Genomic DNA, 27,942 nt, shown 5'->3' on the forward strand with positions numbered 1-27,942 from the left:
GAGCAAATAAAAATTCAGGATGATCATTAATTTAGTGGTTCCTTGACCTTAACTTTAAAGTTGTACCTGCAAAACCTCAACAACCATCAATTGATCGTACTGAATTCTCTTTTTACTCTCTTTCTTTATACGAATACTCGTATAAATTATTGATTCGCGTCTATGAAAAATTTCGATGTATTATCAATTTAATCAATTTAAACCATAAGACCAAAATATTAAAATCAATTGAGTTAATAATGGCAATAAAAGATAAAGAAAATATAAAATCAGTATTATTAATTGGTGGTTCAGGTTTTTTAGGATTGCATTTAATTCAACAATTCTATGAAAATATTTCAAACGTAAAAATTTCAGTATTTGATATTCGTCCATTACCTACTAAATTATCAAAATTTTTCACATTTCAACCTGAAAATATAACGTTTTATCAAGGTGATCTTACAGATGAGAAAGATGTATCAGAAGCAATAAAAAATTCCAAATGTGATGTATTAGTACATTCAGCATCACCAATGCATGGATTATCACAAGATATATATGAAAAAGTAAATATAAGGGGAACAGAAAATTTATTAAAAGTTAGTAAAAAATTAGGTTTAACATCATTTGTATATACTTCATCAGCTGGTGTAATATTCAATGGTCAAGATGTTATAAATGCTGATGAAAGTTGGCCATACCCAGAAGTTCATATGGATGGATATAATGAAACAAAAGCTATTGCAGAAACTGCAGTTATGGAAGCTAATGATCCAATAAATAATTTCAGAACTATATGTTTAAGACCTGCTGGTATATTTGGACCTGGTGATAGACAATTAGTACCTGGATTAAAAGCAAGTGCAGAATTAGGACAATCTAAATATCAATTAGGTGATAATAATAATTTATTTGATTGGACTTATGTTGGTAATGTAGCTGATGCTCATGTATTAGCAAGTATTAAATTATTTAGTGAAACTAGAGATTTAGTATGTGGACAAACTTTTTTTATAACAAATGATGCACCAACTTATTTTTGGACTTTAGCAAGAACTGTTTGGAAAAATGATGGATATATTGATAAATATTATATTAAATTAAATAAACCTGTTGCAATATGTTTAGGATATATTAGTGAATTTGTATCAAAAATGTTGGGTAAAGAACCTGGTATTACTCCTTTCAGAGTTAAAGTTGTATGTGCAACAAGATATCATAATATAAATAAAGCAAAGAAATTATTGGGGTATGAACCAAAAGTTGATTTGGAAACTGGTATAAAGAATACATTAGAATGGATTAATGAGAAATTATAGATTAATGTATCTTTATGAATATACGAAGATTTGAAAGAAGAATTATTAATTAGTAACTAAGCTATTAAAACAATACAAAAACATCAATAAGCTAAATTAAATTGAAAGCAAAAAGTAAGCAGAAATAAAGAAAACAAAAAGATTCCAATTGTTGATCAAATTGTCAGAATCTGATTTTTTAGCAGCAACCACCAAATTAGTTAAGTTTGAATTATTGGAAGTAGTAAGATTAACAAATTTTAATTTTGAAACTTCACCGTTTAAACTTTTGAATTGATCCTTATCATGATCAATAATCTTTAAGTCTTTGTTCTGAATAACATCCTGTTGTTCATCATCTTCAACATCTTTTTCAATTTCATCTTCATCTTGATCATCACCATCGATCAATAACTTAATTTTTTTACTTTTAAATGGTCTCTCAGTTAAACTTTCAACATTATAAATCTTACTTTGTAAACTAGCATCAATAACACCATCATTCAATCTCGGATCCTCATCGTTTGAACCACCATATTCATTATCTTCCACAATTGTATGTTTTCTAGGAGGTTGCGAATCTTCTTTTTTAAAAGGTAATGAGCAAGCATTTATTTTATTCATTTCTTTACAATCACTTAATAAAACAGTTAGGAAATTAGTATTTGGGTTTCCAGGACATAAATGATAACATTCTTGATTAATACTTTGTAATGCACAACATTCACATGCTAAATCATTTGGTTTACATTCATCTAATTTTGATAATATATCATTACAACATGATGATAACTTAACTAAATCATTTGGTTCACATTTTGATGATAATGAATTTTTTCTTGGGTTTGGGTTCATATATGTTCCATATTCACTTAATCTGTTTAATGATGCTCCACTAATTGTAATAGATAAGAATGATAATAATGTGATTAACAAAAATTGGATTTTATGAACAGTCATTGTTGTTTTCGTTAATAAATTGGTTAAATCGTTGATTGAAGTTGGTTTGATAAGTTTAATTAATTGGATTTTTTTAACCAATACTACTTAATATTTGTTATGAGAATTAATTATAAATTTAGCTGCAAAATTTAGAATAAGCTTCTAAACTCAAATATAAAGTGGTTTGTCCGATTTCGTTTTGTTTGAGCCTTTACTTCCCTACCCTTTCTGATCAAGTTTTGGATTGTTATTACTACACGGCAACAAATTCTACTCAACTAGAAATGCAAATTATAGCACAGTTATTTTAAATACGTAAAACATTAATGATATGCTACATTAGTTTTGTGTAACTTTTTAAAAATTTGGCTCCAGTGTCTAAAAATTTCATGTCATGATTGCGCTAGAGCTTTAAGACAATTTCGTAATTGTAAAAATCTGAATACAACATGACAATAATATTAAAATATTATATAAATTCTAAATATAAATAATTAAATAAAATTAAAAACACAACAAATATTAAGTAATAATTGTAAATAATATCTTTTTTCTGTCACATAAACTCGAAACTAACACCTAGAAAAAAAAATCTGGTTGGAATGACAGTAAGACATTGCATTATTCTACTTCGAGTAAAGCGTAAGAAGGGTTCGAATAAAATATGAAATCATAAGTTTGTAACTTCACCAAGCATTGGAATAGTAGAAAGTTTGTAGTAAGTCGTGTCGGTACTTGATCAATAATTAAGTCATCGAAAATGTCAATCGACAATAAAGTTGAAATTTACCAAGAATTATTGATTAGAGAAATCCAGTTCACTCAGCCACTTTCAAATTATTTAGGTCTAAAATTCTACTTATAGTACAGCAGCAAGTTCTCAGTAACTTTCGTGATTCAAGCGGAAAAGTAATACTAAACGAAAGTTGTCAAGTATTTTCCGTTAAGTAATGTTTTAAAAACTTTGAGAAAGAAACAGGCACAGTTTTATTAAGAAAGTAATACCATAAAATAGAATATGATTTATTCAATACCTTTGTATAAATTTTACGTTTCTGATTTTGTGTTTCAAGTAAAAAGTACGTTAATTATTTTAAATTATGTAAATAATTTAAAGTTTGAAACAACTATACAAATTTACACTACCACTAGATATAGATCAGACAAGTTGCAAAAATTGATTATACTTGTAATTATTGACAACCAAACTAATTTGAAATCTTAGACCCTCTTTATAAATAAATTCAATTCAAAGGTATTGGTAAATGAAAAACACGTTAACTGAAATTTCTCATCATTAATAAATAAATTCAAAAGAAGAAAAAATAATAATTTATTATTAAATTCTTAACTTTTTGTTTAATTTTTCTTAGCTAATAAATAATTTTTTTATTTTAAACTTAAGATCTTGTCGATTTGTTGTTTGATGATGATGATATTTTTTATTTTTTCAATCTTATTTATAATTGATTTGATTTCCTTTTTCATTTCACTTAACAAAACTTAATTACAATTTTTGTTGGTTTAATTAGTTTTGATAAATTTGGATAGATTTTTTTTTTTTTTTTGCAACCACTATTATACTGTGTTATCAAGTAACTAGTATATTAAAATTTCATAGACTACAAAACCTTTAAGTAAAGGCAAAAATCAATCACACTCGCTAAATTTAATTACAGTCATAAATTAAAATATAGAAGAAATCCTCAAAATGTTATTCAACAAATCAATCATAAAATTAATATCAGCATTAACAATAATTCCATTAACAAATGCAAAATTCGAAGATTTAACCCCACCATTAGAAATAGTAGGTAATAAATTTTTTTATTCAAATAATGGATCACAATTTTTAATGAGAGGTATAGCATATCAAGAAGATACTTCACAATTATCAAACACAAATTTAACCTACAAGGATCCATTAGCTGATATTGAAAGTTGTAAAAGAGATGTTGAATATTTTAAAGATTTAAATACAAATTGTTTAAGAGTATATGCTATTGATCCTGATTTAGATCATGATGAATGTATGGAAGTTTTAGCTGAAGCTGGAATTTATATTGTTGCTGATTTATCTCAACCTTTAACTTCAATTAATAGAAATCAACCAGATTGGAATTTAGAACATTATGAAAGGTATACTCAAGTTATTGATAAAATGAGTGATTATTCTAATGTATTGGGTTTTTTTGCAGGTAATGAAGTTACAAATAATCGATCAAATACTGATGCTTCACCATTTGTAAAAGCAGCTGTTAGAGATATGAAAAATTATATTGATACAAGTAATGGAATGAGAAAAATTCCAGTTGGTTATAGTTCAAATGATGATGAAGATACTAGAATTGCTATTGCTGATTATTTTGCATGTGGATCAGTTGAAGAAAGAGCTGATTTTTTCGGTATAAATATGTATGAATGGTGTGGAAATTCAACTTATGAAAGAAGTGGATATAAAGATAGAACAGAAGAATATGAACATTTACCTATCCCAATATTTTTTTCAGAATATGGTTGTAATGTAAATAGACCAAGATTGTTTACTGAAGTACAAGCATTATATTCACCTATAATGTCAAATATTTGGTCTGGTGGTATTGTTTATATGTATTTTGAAGAAGCTAATGAATATGGTTTAGTTACTATTTCAAATGGTAGAGTTTCAACTTTAGATGATTATAAATATTATTCATCAGAAATTAATAATATTAGTCCATCTTATGCACAAGCATCTAATGAACCAACTCAAATTTCAACTTTAACATGTCCAGCAAATACTGCATCAACATGGAGAGCTTCACCTTCATTACCACCAACTCCAAACAAGGAATTTTGTGAATGTATTGCAGATGGTTTAAGTTGTGTTGTAGCTAATAATGTAGATGAAGAAGATTATGGTGACTTATTTGGAGTTATATGTGGATTAATTGATTGTTCAGACATTAATGTTAATGGAATTGAAGGAGAGTATGGTGATTATTCGTATTGTTCAAATAAAGATAAATTATCTTATGTATTAAATTTATATTATCAAGAAAATGGATCAAATAGAGATGCTTGCGATTTTGATGGTAGTGCTTCAATAAATGGTAATGCTTTAGCTGATCAAACTTGTACTGTTGCTACAAGATCAAGAACTTCTGGTGGCTCTTCTTCAAGTAGTGGATCAGGTTCTTCTTCAACTAATGATGGTTCACGTGCTAGTTTAGGTAATTCTAATGTTGAAAAATTATCCACATATAAAGTTTTAGGATTAGTTTCAGCTATAACTTTATTTGTTGGTGGATTTTCAATCATTTTTTAAGTTTCATTATTTATTATTTATAAATATATATTAAACATATTTATTAAATAAGAAAATTATCATGTTTTTTCAATAATATGTATATTATCTATTAATCTATTTTGTAATCATGAATATTTCATTTAATGCTTTTGGATCCATTACTGATGCTCTTTTTTGTTTTATCCATTTTGATCTTGCAGAATGTCTTGATGCTAATGTTGTTGGTGTTGATGATCGTGAGTCAGTTTCTACTGAAGTTTCTTTTGAACTTGATTCTTTGGTTTTATTCTTTTTATTTTTCTTATCTTTCTTTTCCTTTTTGTCTTTAGAGTTTGAATCATCTTTGGACTTACTTTTCTTTGACTTTTTGTCTTTCTTCTCTAGTATTTCATCTTTCTCTATATTTCTCTTCTTTGACTTTTTGTCCTTCTTGTCTTTCTTCTCCTTCTTCTCCTTCTTCTCTTTTTTACTCTTCTTATCTTTTGCATCTAATTTTATCTTTTTACTTTGTCGTATATCCCCATTTATAAGTTCTTGGTCCTCACTTTCTTCCTCTATACTTCTTTTCTTAGTATTATTTTCATCATCATTTTTATACGATATTAATTTTTTACTATCTTTATCCCAAGTACTTGATAATACTTCTCCTTTAACAAATCTCATCCCCCATTTCCCATTGATAATTTCATCATTTCTTTTTAAATCCATAGCTTTATTAATTTTATCTTCTTTACCATTTAATCTACCTAAAATTCTTTGAAATGCATCTAATCCACTACATTCATCTAAATCTTTATCTTTATCTGCTTTTTTCAATTTTGCTCCTAATCCTGAATTATCTTGTTTGATATGTATCTTTAAGTGTGTTGTTATTGAATCTGGAGTAATACCTAAACCTTTACCTGATTTCCAACCCATTTTAGATAAATATTGATGTCCAAATCTTGTTGTGTCATTTGACCAATTTGTATTTCTTGGATCAAGTCCAAAATTTTGTTTTACTTTCGTTCCCGCAAGACCCATAATGTAGAATATATATTGTGTGTAGTGGAATTAAGTACTATTGATATAAAATCAAAGGTCTTAGTTTTCAATTATTAGATGCTCTTCTTCTTTACCATATTAATTTTTTTTCTAAAACACTAATAAATTATATTTTTATAGCACAAAATCAACTTTAGTATTGAATTATCAACTTCATTTTTTATAAAATAATGTTTCATATTAATTGATACGATTTAATGCAGTTTTTAAGCATTTGTATCATTCTTTTAATCAGGTCTGTGTAAATATATATACCGTAAGTTTGGATCTAAAGAACTTCTTTCCACCTTTTTTCAAAGCTCCTGAAGCTAAATTTAAATATAAATTGATCCATGCAGCACCGACACATTACAATCATAATCTAATCAATCAAATCTAATAGATTTGTAGTCGAATCTATTAGCTGTTCATAATTATTAAGTTTGTTAGATAGATTTCAAATTGTTTCCATTTAAATTTATTTGGTTGTAAAAAATAATTTTATAAGTCTAGTGTGTAGAAAAAAAAAAAAATTTAATTTACACCAACGCAAGTACAAGAATTTATATTATAATTTAATATTAACCAACCATTTTTAACATTGATTATACTTTTAATATTATAAAACAAATTGATAGTCATATAATACAACATCAAGTTACTGAACAAATACAGTATAATTGATAAACAATTAAAATCATTCATCAAGATTCAATTTTTTCATATCTGTCAAATATATAATTTAGTCCGATTTTAACTTCAACACATAATAATGCAGACATAAAAAAATCGAAATGTTTAAAAGTCCATTAAAATCAAGAAATAAGCTGCTGCTGCTGCAACAACAGCAAAACCAACAAGTACCTCAACCGATAAATTATCAACAACATCAATCAAGATCATCAATGGATCAATCAAGGCAACAACCATATATTAATACAAATCCAGATTATAATATATCAGCATATTCAACTGATCAACGTGGTTCAGGAACCATGTCACCATCAAAACAATCTTTTAATATAAGTAATAATACTGTGCCCATTTCACCAAGTCAAGCAAGTCAACATTCAAATTCCGAACAACAAAGAAAACAAATAACAGACAAGATTATATTAGATTGTTATTCTAAATTGAATCAAAATAGAGTTCCAGAAATATCATATATTGCACATATTGGAATTCAAGAATTTTCACATTATCCGAGTCAACAACCTCCTCCAAATACAGATCCTGGACCAATTAAAAGACGAATTTTAGTTCTTTGTAAAAAACAATCAGGTAGATTACAATTACAAAAGGGAAAATTTGCAGATGATAAAAATATTTTTCAAATTGGTAGAACTTGGGATTTAACTGAATTACTGGCTATTACAAGAAGTGGGTTTGATGGATTTATATTAACTTTAAATAAAGAATATTATTGGAAATGTGATGAAGATGATTCAAGAATTTGGAAATTTGTTCGTTATTTATGTCAATCTTATGGTGAAGCAAATGGTAGATATCCAAATTTAAATGGTTATAGTTTGGATGATTTAATGTTAACTGCAACTCCAAAAATGTCACCTGCTCAAGTTTCATCACCAACTTTTAATTCAATACCTCCACAACTGCCATCAAAATTACAACATCAACCATTTCAACAACAGCAACAACAACAACCACCATCTTCGCCTAAAAGATCATTGAAACAAAAATTATCAAAACCATTTTCACATGATAAATCTAGTTTTTCAAAAGAATCATCACCAGCTCCATCAAATGCAAGTGCTACTGCTTCAACACATTCTCATAAAAAATCATTGAGTGGCAGTAAAATATACAAAGATATGGACTTTACTTCAAATGGTCAATTACCTCAAAAATCAATGAAAGTAATCCAAAGAGATGCAAGTATGAATACTTCTTCACATTCATTAAATTCTTCAAACAATGATCAACAATCGTATCAATCTCAACAACCAAGACAACCAAGATATGAGTCAACACAAAGTTTGAAATCTACACCTCCTAATCAAGTTGAAAGACAACGAGATAGTGGAGGTTACAATATTGGTCAACAACAAGATCCATCAAAAAATCAAGCTTTCAAAGAAAAACCACAACATCCTTATCAAGTTAAAACAATGTTACCAGATGATACCCAAAGTGTTCATAGTGATGCTCACAGTTTTGTATTTGGGGCAAATGATTTGAATCAAGAAAAAGAATCAAAATTTCACCCTATGAAACCAGTAGATGAATTACAACCTAATTTTAAATTCAAAAATCGAGATCTGGCATCATCACAAAAATCAGGGGAGGCTATAGTACAAGAATTTCATGAATCCATACCACCACCGCCACAACTACAACTACAACAACCAAGAAAAAGTAAATTGGCAGCATCTGCATTATCACCAGATTTTGGTATTGAAGAAATCACAGATGAAAGTGATAATGAAACAAGACCAGGTAAAGGTAATAATATAAAGGAGAGAAAGAAAAGCACTACACCAGTTTATTCTCGTCCTGGATCTATTAAAAATAAATCAACTTCTCAAACTGATATAGGTCCAAAACAACAATCACATTCTCGTCGTGCTTCAGATCTTGATACTAATAAAATAATAAACGCCAACAACAAACCAACAAATCAGTATGATGTAGAACTAACAAAAAATCCATATGCTAATAATATCAATCAATTATCTCGTGGTCCATCAGATTTTGAAAATAAAAATCCATATGCTAAATCCAATTTGAACGCACCAGAACCAGAGGAAAAGGGGTCAGGTATTCATTCAGCAAACTCTTCAGGATTTATTGGAGAGTCTACCCAAATTCATCAACCACTTCAAGAATTAAACGATATGATTGATAGTCACATTGCAGGTAAAGATGAATCATTCAATTTTGATGATCAAAATATTGATTTGAATGAAGTTCAACCAACACAACAACAAATAAAATCAGCTACCAATAATAATCATTCAAGACGACCGAGTGCTACTAAAAGACGTTCTTCGGGTGCTCCAACAAAGAACGTTTACGAGCCTGAACCTCACAATTATGAAAATGAACCAGAATTAAATATATCAAGAAAAAAATCAGTACAACCATCATCAACACCATCATCTGAACCACGTACATCGCTAACAAATTTCCAAAGAGATTTTGAAACTGAAGAAATGTTTAAAGAAATTGGATGGAACCCTAAAATGAATGCAGATTCACTTTTGAAAAATTTAAATAAAGAATTAAACAAAACAAAACAAGAAACTGTTAAAAAATTAGTTAATATAGATTTAGCAAATAATTCAGTAAATGATATAGGTACAGCATCAAGTGAAATTTTAAATATGTTGCATATTTTCCAAAAAATGGATATTGGGTTTAAATTGTTGGATAATAATGTTCAAATTATAGATAAAGATTCCAAAGGTTTACAAACAAAATATTTAAATAAAAAATTATTATATAATGCAGTTGAAGGGATTATATCCAAAGTATCAATAAATTCTCAAGATTTAGCTGATATCAGTGGGTTTTTAGAATTTGATCAAATTTCACAAATTGGAATTTTGGAAACAAAATTATTAAATTTATATAATGCTATTATAACAATAAGATCAGATATTCATAATACACAAAATAAAGAAGAGGATTTAAGTTCATTAAAAGCATTGCAACAATATAAGATTAAGTATGAAGATGTTAATCAAAAATTTGTACAAAATTTTACTGCTTTCATAATCAATAAGATTAGTAAGATTGGTCGTACTTTAATGGATGATATTGATCAATTTAGTCTAACACTGATTTTCAAATCATTAATTCAATTATTGGTATTTTCGGGTTTAACATATTACATAAAAGAAGTTGGTGAACGACAATTTAATGAAATCAAATATCATTTTAATCAAACTTTTGCATCAGTCCTTACAAAAATGTTATCTACAAAATTACAAGATATGAAGGTTGCTCAAAAAGCTCATCCTCATAGTAGTAGTTCGAATACAACAACAATGTCTGCTGAATATAGTGAAGTTCCATCTACTCCAATACAATCATCTGGTAGTCGAAGTAACAGAAGAAGATCAGATAGAACTTCATTGTCACCAGGATTAGCTAATTCTTTAGATGATTTATTTGATGATGACTTAGATGATGATTTTGCTTCGTTAAGAAAATCAAGAAGTTCGAGATATTCAAGAAAAGGAGGTTCAAGATACGGTGGTAGTTCCTCAATTAGTGGTAGTACGTCAAATTATGAAAAAGATGATAGTGTAAAGAAAAAACAAAATCTTGAATCCATCAAGAGACATGTTATATCTAGAGGTCAAATTAATGATAATGAATTTGAAGATTCAAAAGCTATAATGGGATTAATTGAAGAATCAAAATTAATTATTATGGTTATACAGTACTTTTTGGTATTGTTTTTTCATTATGATGTAAACACTTTAGATTTTGGTGAATTTTTATCAAATAATCCATTTCTGAAACGTGATGAATTTGGAAGTAAAGCAAGTCCAATGACGATCAATGAATTTATAGATAATAAAAACAAGGATTATATTGTATCAAAAGAAGTTATAGATAATTTGAATTTTGTATTGGGTAAATTTATATTTGATTTTTTAAAAAATGTCATACCAATTGATTTAAATTTACCATTATTATTATTAAATTTAGAAGATTCAATTAATTATGTACAAAACAATTACAAGTATCAAGATTTCCTTATATATAATTTTATGAATAAAATTAACGAAAGATTCAATAATCAATGGATTAAGTTTATAACAAATCAAATTGATCTGATTAACAATTCAATAATAACAGCAAATAGTGGAATTTTACCACTGATTAAAAATGTCAATTTCTTAATATTAATTACCGAAAGTTCAATCGATAATCGTGATATAAAGGGTACAAAGACAAGAGATATAATAGATAAATCATATGATAAAATAACAGATTCATTAATTAATTTATTTAATAGAGTTGATCCATTAATTTCCAAATCAAGTGCAGATGATCAAAATTTAGAAATTAAAAAAGTTTCAATATTAGAAAACATTTTTGTGGTATTACAACAAGTAAATGAACTTAATTCTTATAATCAATCAACGAATAAATTAATTGAAAAATTAACATCAATATTTAATAAAGTAGAATCACAATATTTCCAAAAATTAATTCAAAAAAATTTCGGATCATTATTTGAATTTATAAACAATGAAGGAGAATTGAAAAAACCAAAATCTACCACTCAAATTCATAAACCACATTTTACTCAAAAATCAAATACTAAACTCTTGTTACAAAATTATTCAGAATCAGATATTACTAAAAAAGTAGAAGATTTACATACAAAAATATCAAAACAATTTAAAAAAACTTATGATAAATCAGGTATAAGTGGTAATGATAATTTATTTACTCGAGATTTAATTGATAAAGTATGGCAAGATTTAGAAACTTTATTTATTGATTATTTTACTAGATTATCAAAAATTTTAAGAGCTGATTCTGATGCTTTATTTGATTATAATGTTGGTAGACAAGATATTCATCATATTTTTAAATCAATTCGTGGTTGATTTTTTTACTTGAAATTGAATAGCTTTGATTACGCAATAAATGTTAAATTTTCTAATGTATTTCTTTTAATCCTGGTATTTTGTGTCTATGCTTCTACTTCATCCAATAATGCAAACTTATTATTCGATAAATCAGGTTTATCTTCTTCATCTTCTCCATTTTGTTCATCTTCTCGTTCATCTTTTTGTTTATCATCATCATCAACATTAATTTCTCTATCTTCATAAAACTTCCGTACAATTTCATCTTCTTCCAATTTCTCTATCTCTTCTTCCGTCAATTCTTTTGTAGGTTCAATTTTAAAATCATCAATCATATGATTTTTCAATTCTATATTCGAATTAGTTTTATCCCAATTTGATTTTCTTGCATTTTGAATATATGTAGCTCTTGCAATACTTGAATCAATTTTATTCGCCAATATACCTTGTAATTTCGAATTTCTTTCCACTTTGGTTTTTGTAGTTGATGATTTCCTTTTGTTTTTTTTAATTTTCAGTGATTCTAATTTTTTATTTAATAAGTTCTCATTTTTAATTTGAGTTCTAATTATTGATTTCTTAAGGCCATCATTATTTGATATAGGTTCTTTTTGTTGTTGTATTGATTTTGTTGTAGTGTCATCGGGTATTTCTCCTCTTCTTGCTGCTCTACTTCGTTTCGATACCTTTTTGGGCATTATATATGTGTGATTCTAAGTTATTGATTGTATATATTTATATATTAGATAAATCAATAATATAAATTTACTCCATAAATTATGAAAATAAATAAATTTATCTGATGAGATCAAAATGTTCCATATAAGTTTGTGTAACATGAGGCTTAATTACTTAAATTAGTAATTAATACGCATCTCTAACTTAATTTGGTAATTTTAACATTCCGCACAAATTATTATCATTAAAATCTTATAACAGCAGACACTTTTTAATAAACTTCAAAAGAATTCCCAATTTCACATTTTCTGGTAACTTTTATCAACTGACTATTTATCAACTAACTTTTTACTTATATATCTTCAAATTTTACTTTCAAATTATTTTTCTAAAATATTCCTGCTTTTAACAACCAAAGAAACGACATAAAAAATGAATTTACAATCATTTATGTCAACAAATGTAATTAATTTTAATAATAATTTAAATTATAATAATAATAATACTTCAACTACTACATCCACAACCACCTCCAAAAATACTCAACTTAACACAACAATAAAATGGCGTCTTTGACTTCGTAATCCCACCAAATTTCAATACTTTACAATATTGTTTAATTATTGAATTATTAAATTTTAAAATTTATGGTATTATTAACCACATAACAAATTCAATTACTTTAATTTTTAACAATTCTGAATTATATGATTATTTAATTCATAATAAAAATTTAATTATTGATTTATGTGATTTATTAATTGATGAATTTCAACTCACTAAAATGAATTTTTTAATTGAAAGAAATAATTTAGGTAAAGATGGTATTAAATTAAATGAATTTTTAAGTTTTTTATATGCTTTATTAAATTGTTCATTATGTTCTGATTTAAGTTTTGGTAATTTTGATAATGATGAAGTTTTTGATAAATGGAATTGGATTGGATTATCTTGTGAATTATAATTGTTGTTCAGTTAATTCATTAATTAAGACTAGAGTAGGGGTCAGTTCCAGACTATATAATTCGTACCTTTATTAAATAATTAGAAATACAATATAAATTAATTAAATTATACACGTTCAAATTCACTATTCTAAATTATATACATCTATTTCTCTGAGACGCTATTACTATTAATTTTAACAGCTTCAGTATATTTATTTAAAGCATTATCTAAACTTATTTCCATTGGTTCAAGACAAGAATTAAAATCTTTTAATACTTTATCTTTTAATTTTTCATTATTTGAAATTAAATCAATTGAATTTAAATCATTTATAGATTTGATTTTAAATTCTTTTAATGAATTTGAACAATTCTTTAATGATGTAAATATTTTTTTTAATTGATTTGAATTATTTGAATTATTTAAAAATAATTTCCAAAAATGTGATAAAAATTCTACAATTGTTATATTATATGTAATTATTTCTTGAATTAATAAATCTGGTATTATATTTGTTGGTTGTTGTATAAATGATGATGTTGTATCTTCTTTATTAATTAATTTATAAGTTTTAAAATTTTGTCTTATTAAATTTGATATTTGTAGATAAGTTTTTTCAATATCTTGATTTTTATTTTTAAAAGTATCACTTAAATTTATTTCATTTGTTTGTATTTGTTTTAAGAAATATTCATTAAGATCTAAGTCATTAACATTTTCCTTAGGTTCGTCTAGGTCCATATTTGAATCACTATTAACTTGACTATTATCATTTATAACATTATTATTCTCATTTGAAACGCTTTCATTATTTGTATTAATATTCAATGTAATATATTGGGAGTCATTAACATCATTTAAATCATGAAGATTTAAATCTTCTTCATATTCATTAACTTCATTTGCTGACAATCCATCTATAGTGGTTTCCGGTTTTGTTGGTATACCTTGAGAACTCATACTCATCATTTTAGATGATAATTTATTCATATTTTTCATTAATATAATCATTTCATTTTCTCTTTTTGATTTAGTTGTTGAAGTATCATCATTATCATCATCATATCTCATTGTCATATCTGGTCTATTACCTAATTTTTGGGAATTATCTTGTTCATTCCCTGATAAATCTAAGAATTTGTTAATATGATTCAGGTTCATTTCATCCAATTTTCTTCTTTTAGCTGATTGTTCCGTTGAATCATCACCATTCCGTTTCTCGTCATCTTTTCCATTTGCAATAACCTCCTCATTAATTAATTTATCATCCATATATAAATATTTATCCAATATAGCATCACCTCTACCACTATTCAACCCAATTTTATCTCCTCTTAACCTTCTAAATAATTTAGAATTAAAAAATCTTGACCAAAATTCACCTTCCAGTAATTTCTGAGGTACTAAATCTTGAAATGCCCTTTTTATAATAGGATAAATTTCAAATATTTCATTTATAGTATCTCTAGTAACATTAACATTTACTTGATTATCTGAAGTTGCTACTGGTTTTATAGTACTTAATACATTATATGGACCTCTATGTTGAGAAATTGTTAATGCAAATGTTCTTAATTGATTTATACGACTTGACCAAAAAATCGTGGGGGATAATTTAAAATTCATTACTGATTTTGTAAAAATATTTCGTAGATTCTTATCTTCCAATAATAATTTTTGTTGTAATTCGAAATTTTTTAACAAGTTTGAATCTGAAAGTGATAATTGTGATTGGAATGATTTTTGTGATGATGAAGATGAAGAAGAAGATGTAGGTGTAGGAGTTGCTGAGTCTTGTGAACCTTGTGGAGTTGAACTTTGTTGAGGTGTAGGAGTAGATGAACCTTCAACTCTTGTTCTTGATCTCGCTACGATTGTTTGTAATGCATCTTTTATATTATTCATTGTAGGTCGATTATTAAAATTTAATCTCATTTTAGTTGGTTCTGGTTGATTATCATCTAGTTTATAACTTATTTGTAAGATCATTTTGGGAGTTGTTTCTTTAGATGCTTGTAATGCTATTAATTTATTTAATGGTATATTTATAAAGTTTTTATCATCTTCTATTGCTTTCCATTCTAACATTGATGGTACTATATCTTCTCTAATATAAACCATTCCTCCCACTTTATCCTTGGAGCAAGCTCCCCGTATCACATCCATGTCAAACTGTTATTATGATCAATGAAAAGATTTGGTGGTAATGGTATTGATATTGAAGAAGAACTAATTAAATAAATGTTGCAAATCTAAAATAATTAAATCTTGCATACAAATTAAATTTTCCAAAGATCAACTTACTTTTTTTTCACCAAAACAATCATTAGAACATACGACTCATTGTCTAACAATATGTTATCTAGAAACTTGGTATTGAAACCGATAAGGTCATCATTACCACATAGAATAATAACATCTAGATTATTACACAATTCAATTTCACTTCTACAACAACAACGACCACAAGATCAAAAATCAACCACTATCACTACAAAAAAAATTTATAAACCACCAATAACTATAGAACGTGAACTACCTGATCCATTCACAAAAAGAGATCAAAACAGAAGATACTTTGTAGTATACGCAATAGCAATAACATTATCATGTATTTTCATTTTTAATTATGAAAAATCTTCATCACCAATAGTAAATTCAACATTATATTTTTTAAGAAGATCAACAATTGGAACTGATGCATTAGGTTCAAATATAGAATTTGCAAGTAATTGGCCTTGGATTTGGGGGAAATTAAATACTGTTCAAGGTATAATTGATATTAAATTTAAAGTTAAAGGATCTGATCAAAAAGGTTGGGTTATATTAAATGCTACAAGAGAATCTAAAATGCATCCTTTTGAAATTCATAGATTTATTTTGGAAGTTGATACTAATAATGCTAAAGTTGAATATAATTTAATGGATGATCCAGAATTTGAATTTGATTTGTAATTGAAAAACTTGATTTGATGGTGTATAAATAAAAGATTATGAATAAATTACCTGTAAATACATTGCTTTGATGACTAGGGATTTGCTCTTTGTAGTTGGATTATTTGTGAAGGATCCCATTGGCTGAGTTTGCTTTGCTTGTTATGTGTATCAGCTGCTCAAGCTCTAAAGATACTTTTAACTAAGTTGAAAGAATGTAAGATGGAATTCTGAAGTTTTCACGTACTAAATAATATAATAACAGCAATATTCAAGCTTCAATAGAGCTCGAAATGCTGTTAAGTATTTCATTTAATCAAAATTGAAAGTTTGCAAATTCTCTAACTATAATGATTGCAAAACTTTAGATCAATAGCCATGCTATAATGAATTTTATCACGTACTAAATACAAAAATGGACTCAAAGACTGCAAAATTGCCACTTTGCTTTCTGTTTTTGACTACAACTATCTTAATATACTCATACTCGCAATTTGAATTGATATCACCGTAAATATACTCAAATATATATTCAAAATTCAAAGTATGTTTCAGATGCGCGATACGATAAAGCGGCATCGACTAAAAAAGTTAAATCAGAGCCAGCACGAGCTAGTTTTGGCTGCCGTCTAAACATTAACTTGATTCTATCATCATATCAAGATCCGCTAGTCATTATTTTTATTTACCAAAAGCTTTCGTTTCCGCTAAGTAGATTTGTCATAAGGGGCATTTTTAGCATACTGCTCGCTCTACAACAGTATACCATTGATAACGACATGAAAATTGTTTATAACTATTGTGGTACGGTACTTTTACTTAGAGCGGAGAATAGTACGAGCTTGAAACGAACTAGTTGTTAATAGTCTTTTTAACAATATTATAAACGATTTTGAAGGGTATCCGCCACCAAATTGTTTGCATATATTGTAAAATTTAGTTTGAAATTAAGAAAATCAATAATAAAAATAGTTTTGATGTGTTTTATTCTTTTTACTAGTTTTTTTTTGAGATTTGCAAATCTAATAATTCATATTTTTTATTTACGTATTGGTGCAAATTATTGATATTATTAATTGTAGTTTGAAATTTTTTGTCCAACTTTACTTCATGATGTGAGTGGTGTAGCATTTCAATAGCTAAATCGATTAGTTTGAACACCTATAATTAAATACTTGTTGTACTTTTTTATTGTAACTTACTTAGTCGATCAGGCATTCTTGATTTGCATAATTGGGATTAAATAAAGTAGAAATAACCCTTGAAAATGATAAAAGCTCCTACATATCGTATAATTTAAACAACTAAGTCAACAAGGTGCAATAATTCACTATCCCTTGAAAATCTGAAACAAAATTTCTCCAGGTAAATTCGGGAATTCCATCAATTTTCTACACAAAATATTACAACTATAATATTCAAAAGTTTCAAGTAAGGTTAAAATTAACTAAATCTTATTAAGATCGACATTATATTGTTAACCAATTGATACATTCAAAAATTACAGAAAGAAATAGAATTATTGAGAAAAACATTGATTAACAAAAGTAATCGGATCAAAAACATCAAAATATTCAAATCAGAAAAAAATAAAAGAATACGGATCAAATTACGGATCAAAATATTAAAAAACAAAAATGTCAAAGTTTATTATATTCTTTATTAAAACAAACAATTAAATAATTAAAATCAACTTGCTTAATTATGTCTATCAATTAAATTTATTCTTAAAATGGAATAGTAATTAAAATTTTTTTATTTGATAAATTAAAACCTGTATATAAGCGGGTTCTGTATATCATATTATTTGGTAGTGTATTATTAACCAATTCTCTCGGCTCTAAATATTTAAATAAAATACGCCTTGTTAATTTTTATATCAATGTAAGAACGATATGAATACCATAAATTTTATAAGTTTCAAATATTCAATGTTATCGTTAATATATATGTCCAACAAATCTGTCCATAATCTAAACAGAATTATCAATATCGTCTCAATCCTAACTTCACTTAACTTTTTAGTTAATAATACTTATTTTATAAAATAATATAATAAATATTTAAGGTACACAAAATATAAAAATTCTCGAAGATGGTTTAAAAATAGAAGTTGCATTTCAATAATTTAAATGTATAATGTATTATAATGAGTTATGTAGTTGAAGTTTTAGTTCAAACTTGTATTCAATTTTATCTAATATTGTTTCTCTATTGCTACATTTTATTTGATAGTAATTAAAACTTCTAATTTGCTATTTTTCATTGAAAAGATACATTATGAGACAAAAAAATTATCAATTAAATATAAGTTTTATTTTTTGTAAATGAATGAACTAATATTCTAATTTGTATTACTTTAATTTAATACTAAAAACATTTTATATTCTCTCGATTGCTTCGCCCTAAATTTCTATAAGATATTAATTTTAAAAAGTCTATATTTATTTTCTTACATTTATTTACAGATTCTTTAAATCATCATAATAACTTTAAAATGTAAAAAAAGTTCTGTTCTAAATTCAAGAGTCTAGATGGCATAAGAAATGTTTTAGGTTATACAATCATAAGCTGTAGTACATTTTAATCAAGATCCTGAACAACTTAATTAATCCTGATTCATATACTTATATACTATAATTGTTTATCTCCCCTTTCTTTCCTTTAGTTTTTATTGTTCTTTATTTTATTTGATTTGATTTGTTTGTGTTAAAATTTAAATACACTGATTTCTTTTTGATTTCTTTTTTTTTCATATTAAATATTTATAATATAGACTAGAATAATAATTAATAATTTAAAATTTTATGTTGAAATAATTATTTGATTGATATTATTTTTATATTTTATTATCAATTAATTTAATACTCTATCAATTATCCTTCTTTTTAACTTATATTCAATTAATTGATATATTCATCTTTTATATCAATTTACATTACTCAATAGATAGTCAATACCACTCGCTTACAACATTCAAAAATTAATTGACATCTCGAAAATTTAAATTTAATCTGTTTATAATTCGTCAATTTATTTAATTCACAACCAATAAATTTTTTACAACCAAAAAATATTAAAAGCTTATCTTGAATTTGATAAACAAAATATTAATCAAATATACATTCACATTCGCTATCAAGAACTAAAAAGTAACATTTAACAATAAAAAATGGCAAATTCAAATGGATTGGCTGTTGGTTTAGCCGTTGGTATTCCGTCATTTTTAATAATTATAGTAGTTGGAATATTTTGGTATAAAAATCAAAGAAAATTACAAAAAGAAGATATAGATGATGAATTTATTGAAAAAGAATTACAAAATGATGAATCAAGTTTTAAACAATTTCATGAACAATTACATAGAAAATATGATAATCAACAATTAGATTCAAAGAATAATAAAAATGGTGATGAAATAATATACAAGGAAAATGTTATAACTGATTCTTCAAATGGAAGTTCGGAATCTGATTTTCCTTCAAATACTTCTTCATCAACCACCAACAATCAACAACAACATCCATATGGTCAACATTTAAAACTTCCACAATATCCATCAACTCAATATAGTCAAACAATTTCAAATATACAACCAACTTATAACAATAATAATAATAATAATAATTCTCAACAACCATACTCACAACCACCACCACCACAACAACAACAATCATCTTATGACTTCTATGATACTTTCATTCCAACATTTGCAAACAACAATTTACCAAATTCACCAAATACTTTCCCACAACAACAACCAGATAATCATCATCACCTGTTAAACCCATTAAATAATTTTTTCTCATCATCAAATTCAAATTCAAAAACTAATTCATACATAGATTTAACAAATACATCAGAGAATTTACCATCAACAAATCAACAACAACATCAACAACATTTACCGGAATCAAACTCAATATCATCATTACTTAATCATCACACCAATCAACAACAACAACAACAACAACAATCACAAAGCCATACAAGATCATCATCAACTGATTTAGATACATTAGCAAAACAATTAAATAATCCAATATATTTTGAAAAATTACCAAGTAAAGCAGCACAACAACAAAATAATTACTTTATAAAGCCTCGTTACCCATCAAACACATTAAAAAATAATAAATCATCATCATCAGAATTAGTAAATAACTACCTAATTGGTGAAAACTCAGCAATAAATGATCATTTTACATATGAAGCACCAATGATTGAAAACAAAGCTAATGAAATTCAACAACAACAAGAAGAAAAAATATTGCAGGAAAAAATTGAAAAAAATCCTTTAAATAATCAAATAGATAATGCTTTTGATGCTAATATAACATTAGATCCATTGCCTATAAAAGATGCAAACAATGTAACTAATAAAGAAAAAGATATAATACCGCCAGTTGTATTTCAATAATCAATTAAAGTAAAAGAGGGAATATTATAGAAGTTATAAGTTAAGTCATTTACTAATGATTTGGTACAAGGTGTTTTTAAAATTTAGGGTCAATCTTTTTTTTAATTTTTCAATAGTTTATGTTCCTTTATTTATTCAATTATTTAATTTTTTTATTCAATTATTTAATTTTTTTGTTTGGAGTTTGTAATTTACATATTCAATTTTAATAATTCAATTTTTAATACTTTTTATAATCAATATTCAACTTCTTTCTTTAATTCGAAGTCTGGTCTTATTTGTGATCTCTTTTCTTTCTACAGCAATATCTGAATTAATAGTAAAATTGATGCAAAAATTAATAAACTGATAAAATCTTAAAAACATGTTATCTAACGCAAGGGCAACAATTTTGTTCTCTATACAAACAACTTGAAAAACTTTATATCTCAAGATCATTCTTGATCAAATTTTGACTGCTTGAAGTACCTGTTAAATGCATTCTAGCAACCGATGTCGTGTATCAAATTTACAGACAAGTCAAAATTTGTGACATTCGCTTCAAAATTTAGATGCATTTAAAAACATGATTATCATTAATAATATTTGCAACACAATTATTCAACTTTAAACTAAAGAAGATATATACTTAACAGTACTACTCATTAAATCGTTAAATCCTCAAGTAGTTTTTTAAAGTACAGAAGAAGATTTCCACAATAATGTCATCAATCGAAAATCTACTACCTAATGATATCAAATTACCACCAAAAGAAATTCAAGAAACAATCGATAAAACAATAACATACATTATAAAAAATGGTAAAAGTTTTGAAGAAAGATTGACAAAGAACAACACCAAGAAGGACAATCAATTTGGATTTTTAAAGACGGATTCAGAGTATCACAAATTTTACCTAAATCAACTAGCTAAAGCATCTGAACAAACTAAAAATAAATCAATTCAAGAAGAATCAACAGTAGTTGAAGAAGAAATAACTCAAGAAATACCCAAACCTGATGAATTAACCTTTTTAATTGATGAATTTCCTGAAAATTTAACTACAAAAGATTTAAAAATCATCAAAACAACAGCATTATATATATCAATAAATAGTACATTAGAAACAGAATCTATAAAAATAACAAACTTATTATATCATGAATCAAAACGAGGTAAATCAGCACAATTTGAATTTTTAAAAAATACCCATTCATTAAATCCCATATTTAAAATCTATTTAAATCAATACAGATTACTCAACTCCATGTTCACTGAAACTTCAAAAGAACTTGAAAATTTAAATAATTTATACCAAACCCAATTAGATAATAAATTCAACTTATTAACAAAATCATATAATAGAGCACTCTACATCAAGCAAAACCATCAAAAATCAAAACAAAAAGCTAAATCCGAAAAAGAAAAATTGTTAAATTTTGCTTCAATAAATTGGCAAGATTTTTCAATTTTATCAATTATAAATTTTAATCAAATTGATAAAGTAAAAGAACTTAATGAACCAATTTCAAGAGATTCATTAATTCAAAGATCATTAACTTCTAAAACTAAAGAAATTGAATTGAAAAAATCAAAAATTCCATTAATTCAAAACCCTATTGAAAATGATAAAAATGATAAACTGAAAGATTTCACCACTTTAGATTCTCCAGAATCCTCAGAAATCAATAAACCACCACCTATAAAAGGTATGAAAATAAAATCAGCAGGTTCAACAAGATTAAAAAAACAAAAAAATTCACAAACATCATCAACTACAACTTCACAACTTTCAACAACAACAACAACCACCACAACAAGTACAAAAATAAAATGTCCAATTACTGGTAAATTAATCCCACAACAAGATTTCGATCAACATTTGAAAAACTTGTTAAGAGATCCTTCATATAAACAACAACAAGAAAATTATTTAAAAAAAAATTTTAGTTATGAATCAAATATATCAACTGATCAAGTTTTTAATAATATTAAACGGTTAATGAAGAAAAGAAATTTTGAAAATGTTAACGGTAATGATGATGAAGAAAATAATTAGTTAATCTAATGTTTAGTGTTTATAGTTGAATTAATGCATAATAACTGTCAATCACAGAGAGTTTATATCTTCAAGATAAAAGACTGAGAATTGATATTCTACAACTTGACTACTCAAATCTATTACAAATTGTTTTTTATTTATTTTATTTATTTATTTATCATTATTTCATTTATTTTTATTTCCCACCATCGTTTATTAATATACAAAATTAAAAATAAATTAAAAATAACAGAAATTCAACAACACATCATGAACACCACCACCTTTTTAAAATTCTCCTTAAGAGTAAAGCTAACTAATCTAGTTTTTTAATGATTCAGCTCTTTTCTTTTTAATTTGAACTTTTTCTTCTTTTCTTTCATGTAATCTTTTAGCTAATAATTGAGCATATTCATTAGCAGCATCTCTTTGATGTTGAGCATTTTTAACTTTTTTAGATTTTAAAGCTCTTTTTCTTTGTAAAGTTTGTGGAGTAACTAATCTTTGAATTTTTGGTGCTTTTGTGTATACTTTATCACCTTTTTTAATTTCTCTTCTAATAACATAATCTCTAACATCATCTTCTTTTGTTAAACCAAAGAATTTTCTAATATGATTAGCTCTTTTTGGTCCTAATCTTTTTGGTACTGTTGTATCAGTTAATCCTTCAATATCTGAATCACCTTGTTTAACAATTGATAATGCTAAAACTGATAAATCTTGAGCAACAATACATCCTCTAACTGATTTTCTTTTTCTTTCACCAGTTCTTCTTGGTCTATAACATGAATGTCCTTTTGCTAATAATAATCTAACTCTTGTTGGATGCATAACACCTTGTTTCATTGGGAAACCTTGTTTATCATTACCACCAGTAATTTTAAAAATATAACCTTTAAATTCATCACCAACTGAATCACCTTCAACTTCTTGTCCCATTCTTTTTTCATAAAAGACACGTAATTTGTGTTCATCATCAATATCAATACTCTTTTGAGTACCGTTAGCTGGATAAGAAATATTTAACTAAAATAAATAAAGTTAGTAATCTTTGTTGAAATTTATATGATATATTGAAATGACTCAAGATTTTAAAGAATGTGACCAGAATAAATGGGTTCTTTTGAAGTATTATTTTGACAATTGTATACTGTTCTTTTAATGATTATGAAAATTTTCTTATTTTTAAATAACTGATGAATCCGGTGAATCTTCTGTAATTTGATTATTTGAAATATGAGATATATTGTTGATTTCAATCAAATTCGTTTCATTGACATTGCTAGATGAATATTATTGACAAATGTAGTAGTTTCTCAAACATCTTTGACTTTAAATGTTCAATTCTTTATTTATTTAGTTGTATATTTATCCAATTTGGCAATGATATTCCTTTTGATGATCTCTTTTATAATCTCTCTTAATGATCTCTAGTCTATTTCTCCATTATTGCTATTTAAACATACCTTCATGATGTACCTATGGAATGTATAGTAAAGCTAAGATCTTTGAATTAAATTGAAACCCAGATTAAAATTTAACTGTTAATATTAACTTTTTTTTTTTCAGGTATGAAAATTTGTTATTGTGTTTCTCTATTAACTTTACTATTTTACTATATTACTATGTGAAGCGCAGAGGTTGTAGCCCTAATGAGTTTTATAAGTTTTTCAAGACATTGAAATAAAAAATGACACACGATATGGCTACCAGATTATGTGTCTGATTTTTATTTCACGAAGTTTTGTTTAACGTCAATATTTTTGTATAGGTCATAAAAATCAAATTACCTTGTGAAACAGTACTTAAACAATCAATAACTTATATGTATATACTATACAAACTTTGAAAAAGCTATACAAAAAAAGAAACAAAACCCGGACCCTTAGTAAAAAACTATAAAGTCAAATAAAAAATATATAATACAAAAAAATCACATTAGAATTAAAAAACCCACAAACTTCAAATAAACTTCTTAATCCTTTTTAACAACACCAATTTTTACCCCATTTCCACTATTAGCTCCAGTAATAGTAGCATTAATAGTATTCCCACCTTTAGTAGATTCATCATGACTTAATTCTTCTTCTTCTGTAATCTTACTTACATTTGAATTTGAACTCCCATTATTATTATTATAAATGATTGGTGATATGTGAGACTTATATAATGGTGTGCCACCAGTTGAAAAATTAGGTACTTGACCGGTATTATTACCACTAGCAAATTTTGGTTGTTGTTGTTGTTGCTGTTGCTGTTGTTGCTGTTGTTGTTGTTGTTGTTGTTGTTGTTGTTGTTGTTGTTGATTGAGTCCACCTGCGCTTTGTAATGGCATCATATTTAGAAAAAATTGTGGAACATTTGAAGTTGTAGGAGTAGCACCAGTATTCCAATCTTGAGCATTTAAAAAATTTGAAGGTGATGGAAATGGGAACATATCATTTATATATTTTGATGGTAGACCAGATATAGGTGTTTGTTCACCATTTTGAGGTTGGTGTTGATGAATTGAAGGGTTACGGAATCGTATTGATGATTCTGGTTGATTAATTGTTGATTGAGGAGGAAAATTTTGATGTTGTAGGGATTGATACTGTTGTGGTTGATCTTGCTGTTGTTGTTGATGTTGTTGGTGAGTAGCGGAATTTTGAATTGTGGTAGTTTGATGTTGTGAGTTATATGGCTGATATTGTTGATTGAACCCATGGATAGGAAAACTAATATAAGTATTATTTTGTGGGGATTGTTGCATTCCATAAAAATTTCCATTACCATTAGTAGTATTGTTATTATTATTATTTGAATAGAAAATATTTCCACTACTATTATTTGGAGTACTATTGTTATTATTACTCATACTACTATTATTACTTGATACAGTACTTATTGGATTATTTGGTAAACCAGGAGCAGTAGCACTTGCAGGTGAAGAAGTTTGAGATTTTGAATTTATTGGTAATGGTAATAATGGCTTTCTTGTATCTGGGGATTTAAAAGATGAAAAACCTGTAAATCTAGTTGATGGAACTGCTGATGGTAACAAATGAGTAGATGAACTAAAACCGTTGTGAGTGGTTGTACCATTTGTTGAATGAGTTCCATTAATTACACCTTGATGATGACTATTGTGAGTACTACTACTATTTATTCCTTGTGAACTACTTGTAGTTGCTGTAGTTCTACTAGAATTAGTTTGATTTATTGATGATGGTTGTAATGAAGAATTACTATTATCTATTGCTGTTATTGTCCTTGCTGTATCATTACCTGTATCACTTTTATTATCATTTATTGAAAATTGTTCGGTTTTTTTATTTCCTTTTGCATCTGTTGGAATTTGAACTCTTAATATTGGTCTTGAATTAGTTTCTTTTTTATTCATTGAAGGAGATGGAGTTCTTGAATTATTTACGCTCTCTGATGATTTTGGAACTTCAAGTTTAGGTTTTTTATATTTATTAAAAGTTGGTACGTTATTCATTGATATATGAGCTGGTGGTGGTGATGGAGCTGGTCTTTTACTATTAAAAACTTTCGGATTTCTATTCTTTTTTGTAGTTTTCAATTTCATAAAATCTTCTTCTGATATACCATCTTCATCTTCATCTTCTTCATCTTCTTCTTCATCACCATCAAAACTACTATTTTCTTCATTTGATCCAATACTTCCATTTTTAACTTCAACAATATGTCCTTTTTTAGTCATTAATGGTTCAGATAATAATTTTTTCTTTTTATAAATCAGATAATTTTCAGGAGATTTTGATTCATGTATTGATTTTTTACTTTTTAAAACATTATCATAATTATTAAAAATTTCTTTTGCATTAACTGTTGAAAATTCATATATCTTGTTATTATTCCCACATATAACTATTGATAAATCAACTTGACATAATATAGCTAATTCATATGCTTTTTTAAATAATCCTGCTTTCCTTTTAACAAAAGTAACTGTTCTATTTCTATCATCAGTCAATGGTTGAATTTCAATTTTTCTTCTTCCCATTATGATTGATGTTGTAATATTTTTAAGTTTGAGTGTAATGAGTTGTAAATTTAAGGATATATAATTGAAAGTGGTGATATATCTATAATATTTATGATTTTAGTTGAATTGAAATATTAGATTGAAAAATGAACGAATTATAATATGATAAATTTATAACATATAATTAATTTGATAGATTGTGATATTATAATATATGGTTACTGATAATCAGATGTATGAAAATGAAATTGAAATAATACTGAACTAAATGTTTAAATTGAATTAATTAAATTGTTTCACTTTAAATTATTTTAATTTAATTATTATTTTTTTTTCTTACTTTTAAATTTCTTACTTTTAAATTTTAAGGGTCGATGTTAAAAGATTATAATTCAATTTATGAACAAATTTCTCTTGAAAAAGATACGAGATTAACTTCAAATTCTTATTGAATATTAAATATAACTGTTTAAATTAAAGACGACCAATTTATAATTGGTTTAATCAAAAATTTACTAAATTCAAAAAAATCGGATAAAATTAGTGTTTATTTATAAATTACTAAATTTCAAATGGAAAAAACCCATCGAGATTTTTGATACAGCCATGTTTTAAAACATTTACAATTTAAAACTCATAATTTTCAACATTATTACAAAGAAATCACTTGTTTGGGGTATAAATCTCAAAAATTCAGATCTAAAATCTATCTTGATTACTGATACTAATTAGTCTAGATCGAATCTCGAAACTTCTTGGGAAGTTTAAAATTTTGTAAATGATGCAAAATCATATTGAATAAGACTCAAAATCGACTAGACAATAGTAAAATCTAAATTAAGT

The 27,942-nt window shown here is 26.1% G+C and overlaps 12 protein-coding genes across 12 annotated transcripts; 6 read left to right on the forward strand and 6 right to left on the reverse strand. All coding sequences in view use genetic code 12, as the record gives it.

The window, feature by feature from the left end:
• Positions 1–239: 239 nt before the first annotated feature.
• ERG26 (sterol-4-alpha-carboxylate 3-dehydrogenase (decarboxylating)) lies at positions 240–1,301 on the forward strand (the record flags this gene model as incomplete). Its single annotated transcript, XM_051762025.1, has 1 exon — positions 240–1,301. One exon carries the CDS (start codon positions 240–242, stop codon positions 1,299–1,301), a length of 1,062 nt encoding a protein of 353 aa, XP_051621172.1.
• A 96-nt stretch (positions 1,302–1,397) lies between these two features.
• On the reverse strand, positions 1,398–2,240 carry PGA43 (Pga43p; the record flags this gene model as incomplete). The annotated part of the gene is made up of 1 exon (XM_051762026.1): positions 1,398–2,240. The coding sequence occupies one exon, from the start codon at positions 2,238–2,240 to the stop codon at positions 1,398–1,400; it is 843 nt and encodes a 280-aa protein (XP_051621173.1).
• Positions 2,241–3,933: 1,693 nt separating this feature from the next.
• PHR1 (Phr1p) lies at positions 3,934–5,529 on the forward strand (the record flags this gene model as incomplete). The annotated part of the gene is made up of 1 exon (XM_051762027.1): positions 3,934–5,529. The coding sequence occupies one exon, from the start codon at positions 3,934–3,936 to the stop codon at positions 5,527–5,529; it is 1,596 nt and encodes a 531-aa protein (XP_051621174.1).
• A 96-nt stretch (positions 5,530–5,625) lies between these two features.
• On the reverse strand, positions 5,626–6,534 carry KGF54_001637 (telomerase inhibitor; the record flags this gene model as incomplete). Its single annotated transcript, XM_051762028.1, has 1 exon — positions 5,626–6,534. The coding sequence occupies one exon, from the start codon at positions 6,532–6,534 to the stop codon at positions 5,626–5,628; it is 909 nt and encodes a 302-aa protein (XP_051621175.1).
• Positions 6,535–7,328: 794 nt separating this feature from the next.
• On the forward strand, positions 7,329–12,125 carry SEC3 (GTP-Rho binding exocyst subunit; the record flags this gene model as incomplete). The annotated part of the gene is made up of 1 exon (XM_051762029.1): positions 7,329–12,125. One exon carries the CDS (start codon positions 7,329–7,331, stop codon positions 12,123–12,125), a length of 4,797 nt encoding a protein of 1,598 aa, XP_051621176.1.
• An 86-nt stretch (positions 12,126–12,211) lies between these two features.
• Positions 12,212–12,805, reverse strand: ECM1 (Ecm1p; the record flags this gene model as incomplete). Its single annotated transcript, XM_051762030.1, has 1 exon — positions 12,212–12,805. The coding sequence occupies one exon, from the start codon at positions 12,803–12,805 to the stop codon at positions 12,212–12,214; it is 594 nt and encodes a 197-aa protein (XP_051621177.1).
• A 1,090-nt stretch (positions 12,806–13,895) lies between these two features.
• KGF54_001640 (TFIIH/NER complex subunit) lies at positions 13,896–15,899 on the reverse strand (the record flags this gene model as incomplete). The annotated part of the gene is made up of 1 exon (XM_051762032.1): positions 13,896–15,899. The coding sequence occupies one exon, from the start codon at positions 15,897–15,899 to the stop codon at positions 13,896–13,898; it is 2,004 nt and encodes a 667-aa protein (XP_051621178.1).
• A 189-nt stretch (positions 15,900–16,088) lies between these two features.
• Positions 16,089–16,688, forward strand: KGF54_001641 (uncharacterized protein; the record flags this gene model as incomplete). Its single annotated transcript, XM_051762033.1, has 1 exon — positions 16,089–16,688. The coding sequence occupies one exon, from the start codon at positions 16,089–16,091 to the stop codon at positions 16,686–16,688; it is 600 nt and encodes a 199-aa protein (XP_051621179.1).
• A 3,151-nt stretch (positions 16,689–19,839) lies between these two features.
• On the forward strand, positions 19,840–21,087 carry KGF54_001642 (uncharacterized protein; the record flags this gene model as incomplete). Its single annotated transcript, XM_051762034.1, has 1 exon — positions 19,840–21,087. The coding sequence occupies one exon, from the start codon at positions 19,840–19,842 to the stop codon at positions 21,085–21,087; it is 1,248 nt and encodes a 415-aa protein (XP_051621180.1).
• A 701-nt stretch (positions 21,088–21,788) lies between these two features.
• On the forward strand, positions 21,789–23,126 carry KGF54_001643 (uncharacterized protein; the record flags this gene model as incomplete). The annotated part of the gene is made up of 1 exon (XM_051762035.1): positions 21,789–23,126. One exon carries the CDS (start codon positions 21,789–21,791, stop codon positions 23,124–23,126), a length of 1,338 nt encoding a protein of 445 aa, XP_051621181.1.
• Positions 23,127–23,429: 303 nt separating this feature from the next.
• Positions 23,430–24,580, reverse strand: RPS6A (40S ribosomal protein eS6; the record flags this gene model as incomplete). Its single annotated transcript, XM_051762036.1, has 2 exons — positions 23,430–24,134; positions 24,575–24,580. The coding sequence occupies 2 exons, from the start codon at positions 24,578–24,580 to the stop codon at positions 23,430–23,432; spliced, it is 711 nt and encodes a 236-aa protein (XP_051621182.1).
• Positions 24,581–25,083: 503 nt separating this feature from the next.
• On the reverse strand, positions 25,084–27,117 carry RLM1 (Rlm1p; the record flags this gene model as incomplete). Its single annotated transcript, XM_051762037.1, has 1 exon — positions 25,084–27,117. One exon carries the CDS (start codon positions 27,115–27,117, stop codon positions 25,084–25,086), a length of 2,034 nt encoding a protein of 677 aa, XP_051621183.1.
• Positions 27,118–27,942: the final 825 nt, after the last annotated feature.

Source organism: Candida jiufengensis, assembly GCF_024610255.1.
Source record: "Candida jiufengensis strain CBS 10846 chromosome Unknown scaffold5, whole genome shotgun sequence".
NCBI classification, from domain to species: Eukaryota; Fungi; Ascomycota; class Pichiomycetes; order Serinales; family Debaryomycetaceae; genus Lodderomyces; species Lodderomyces jiufengensis.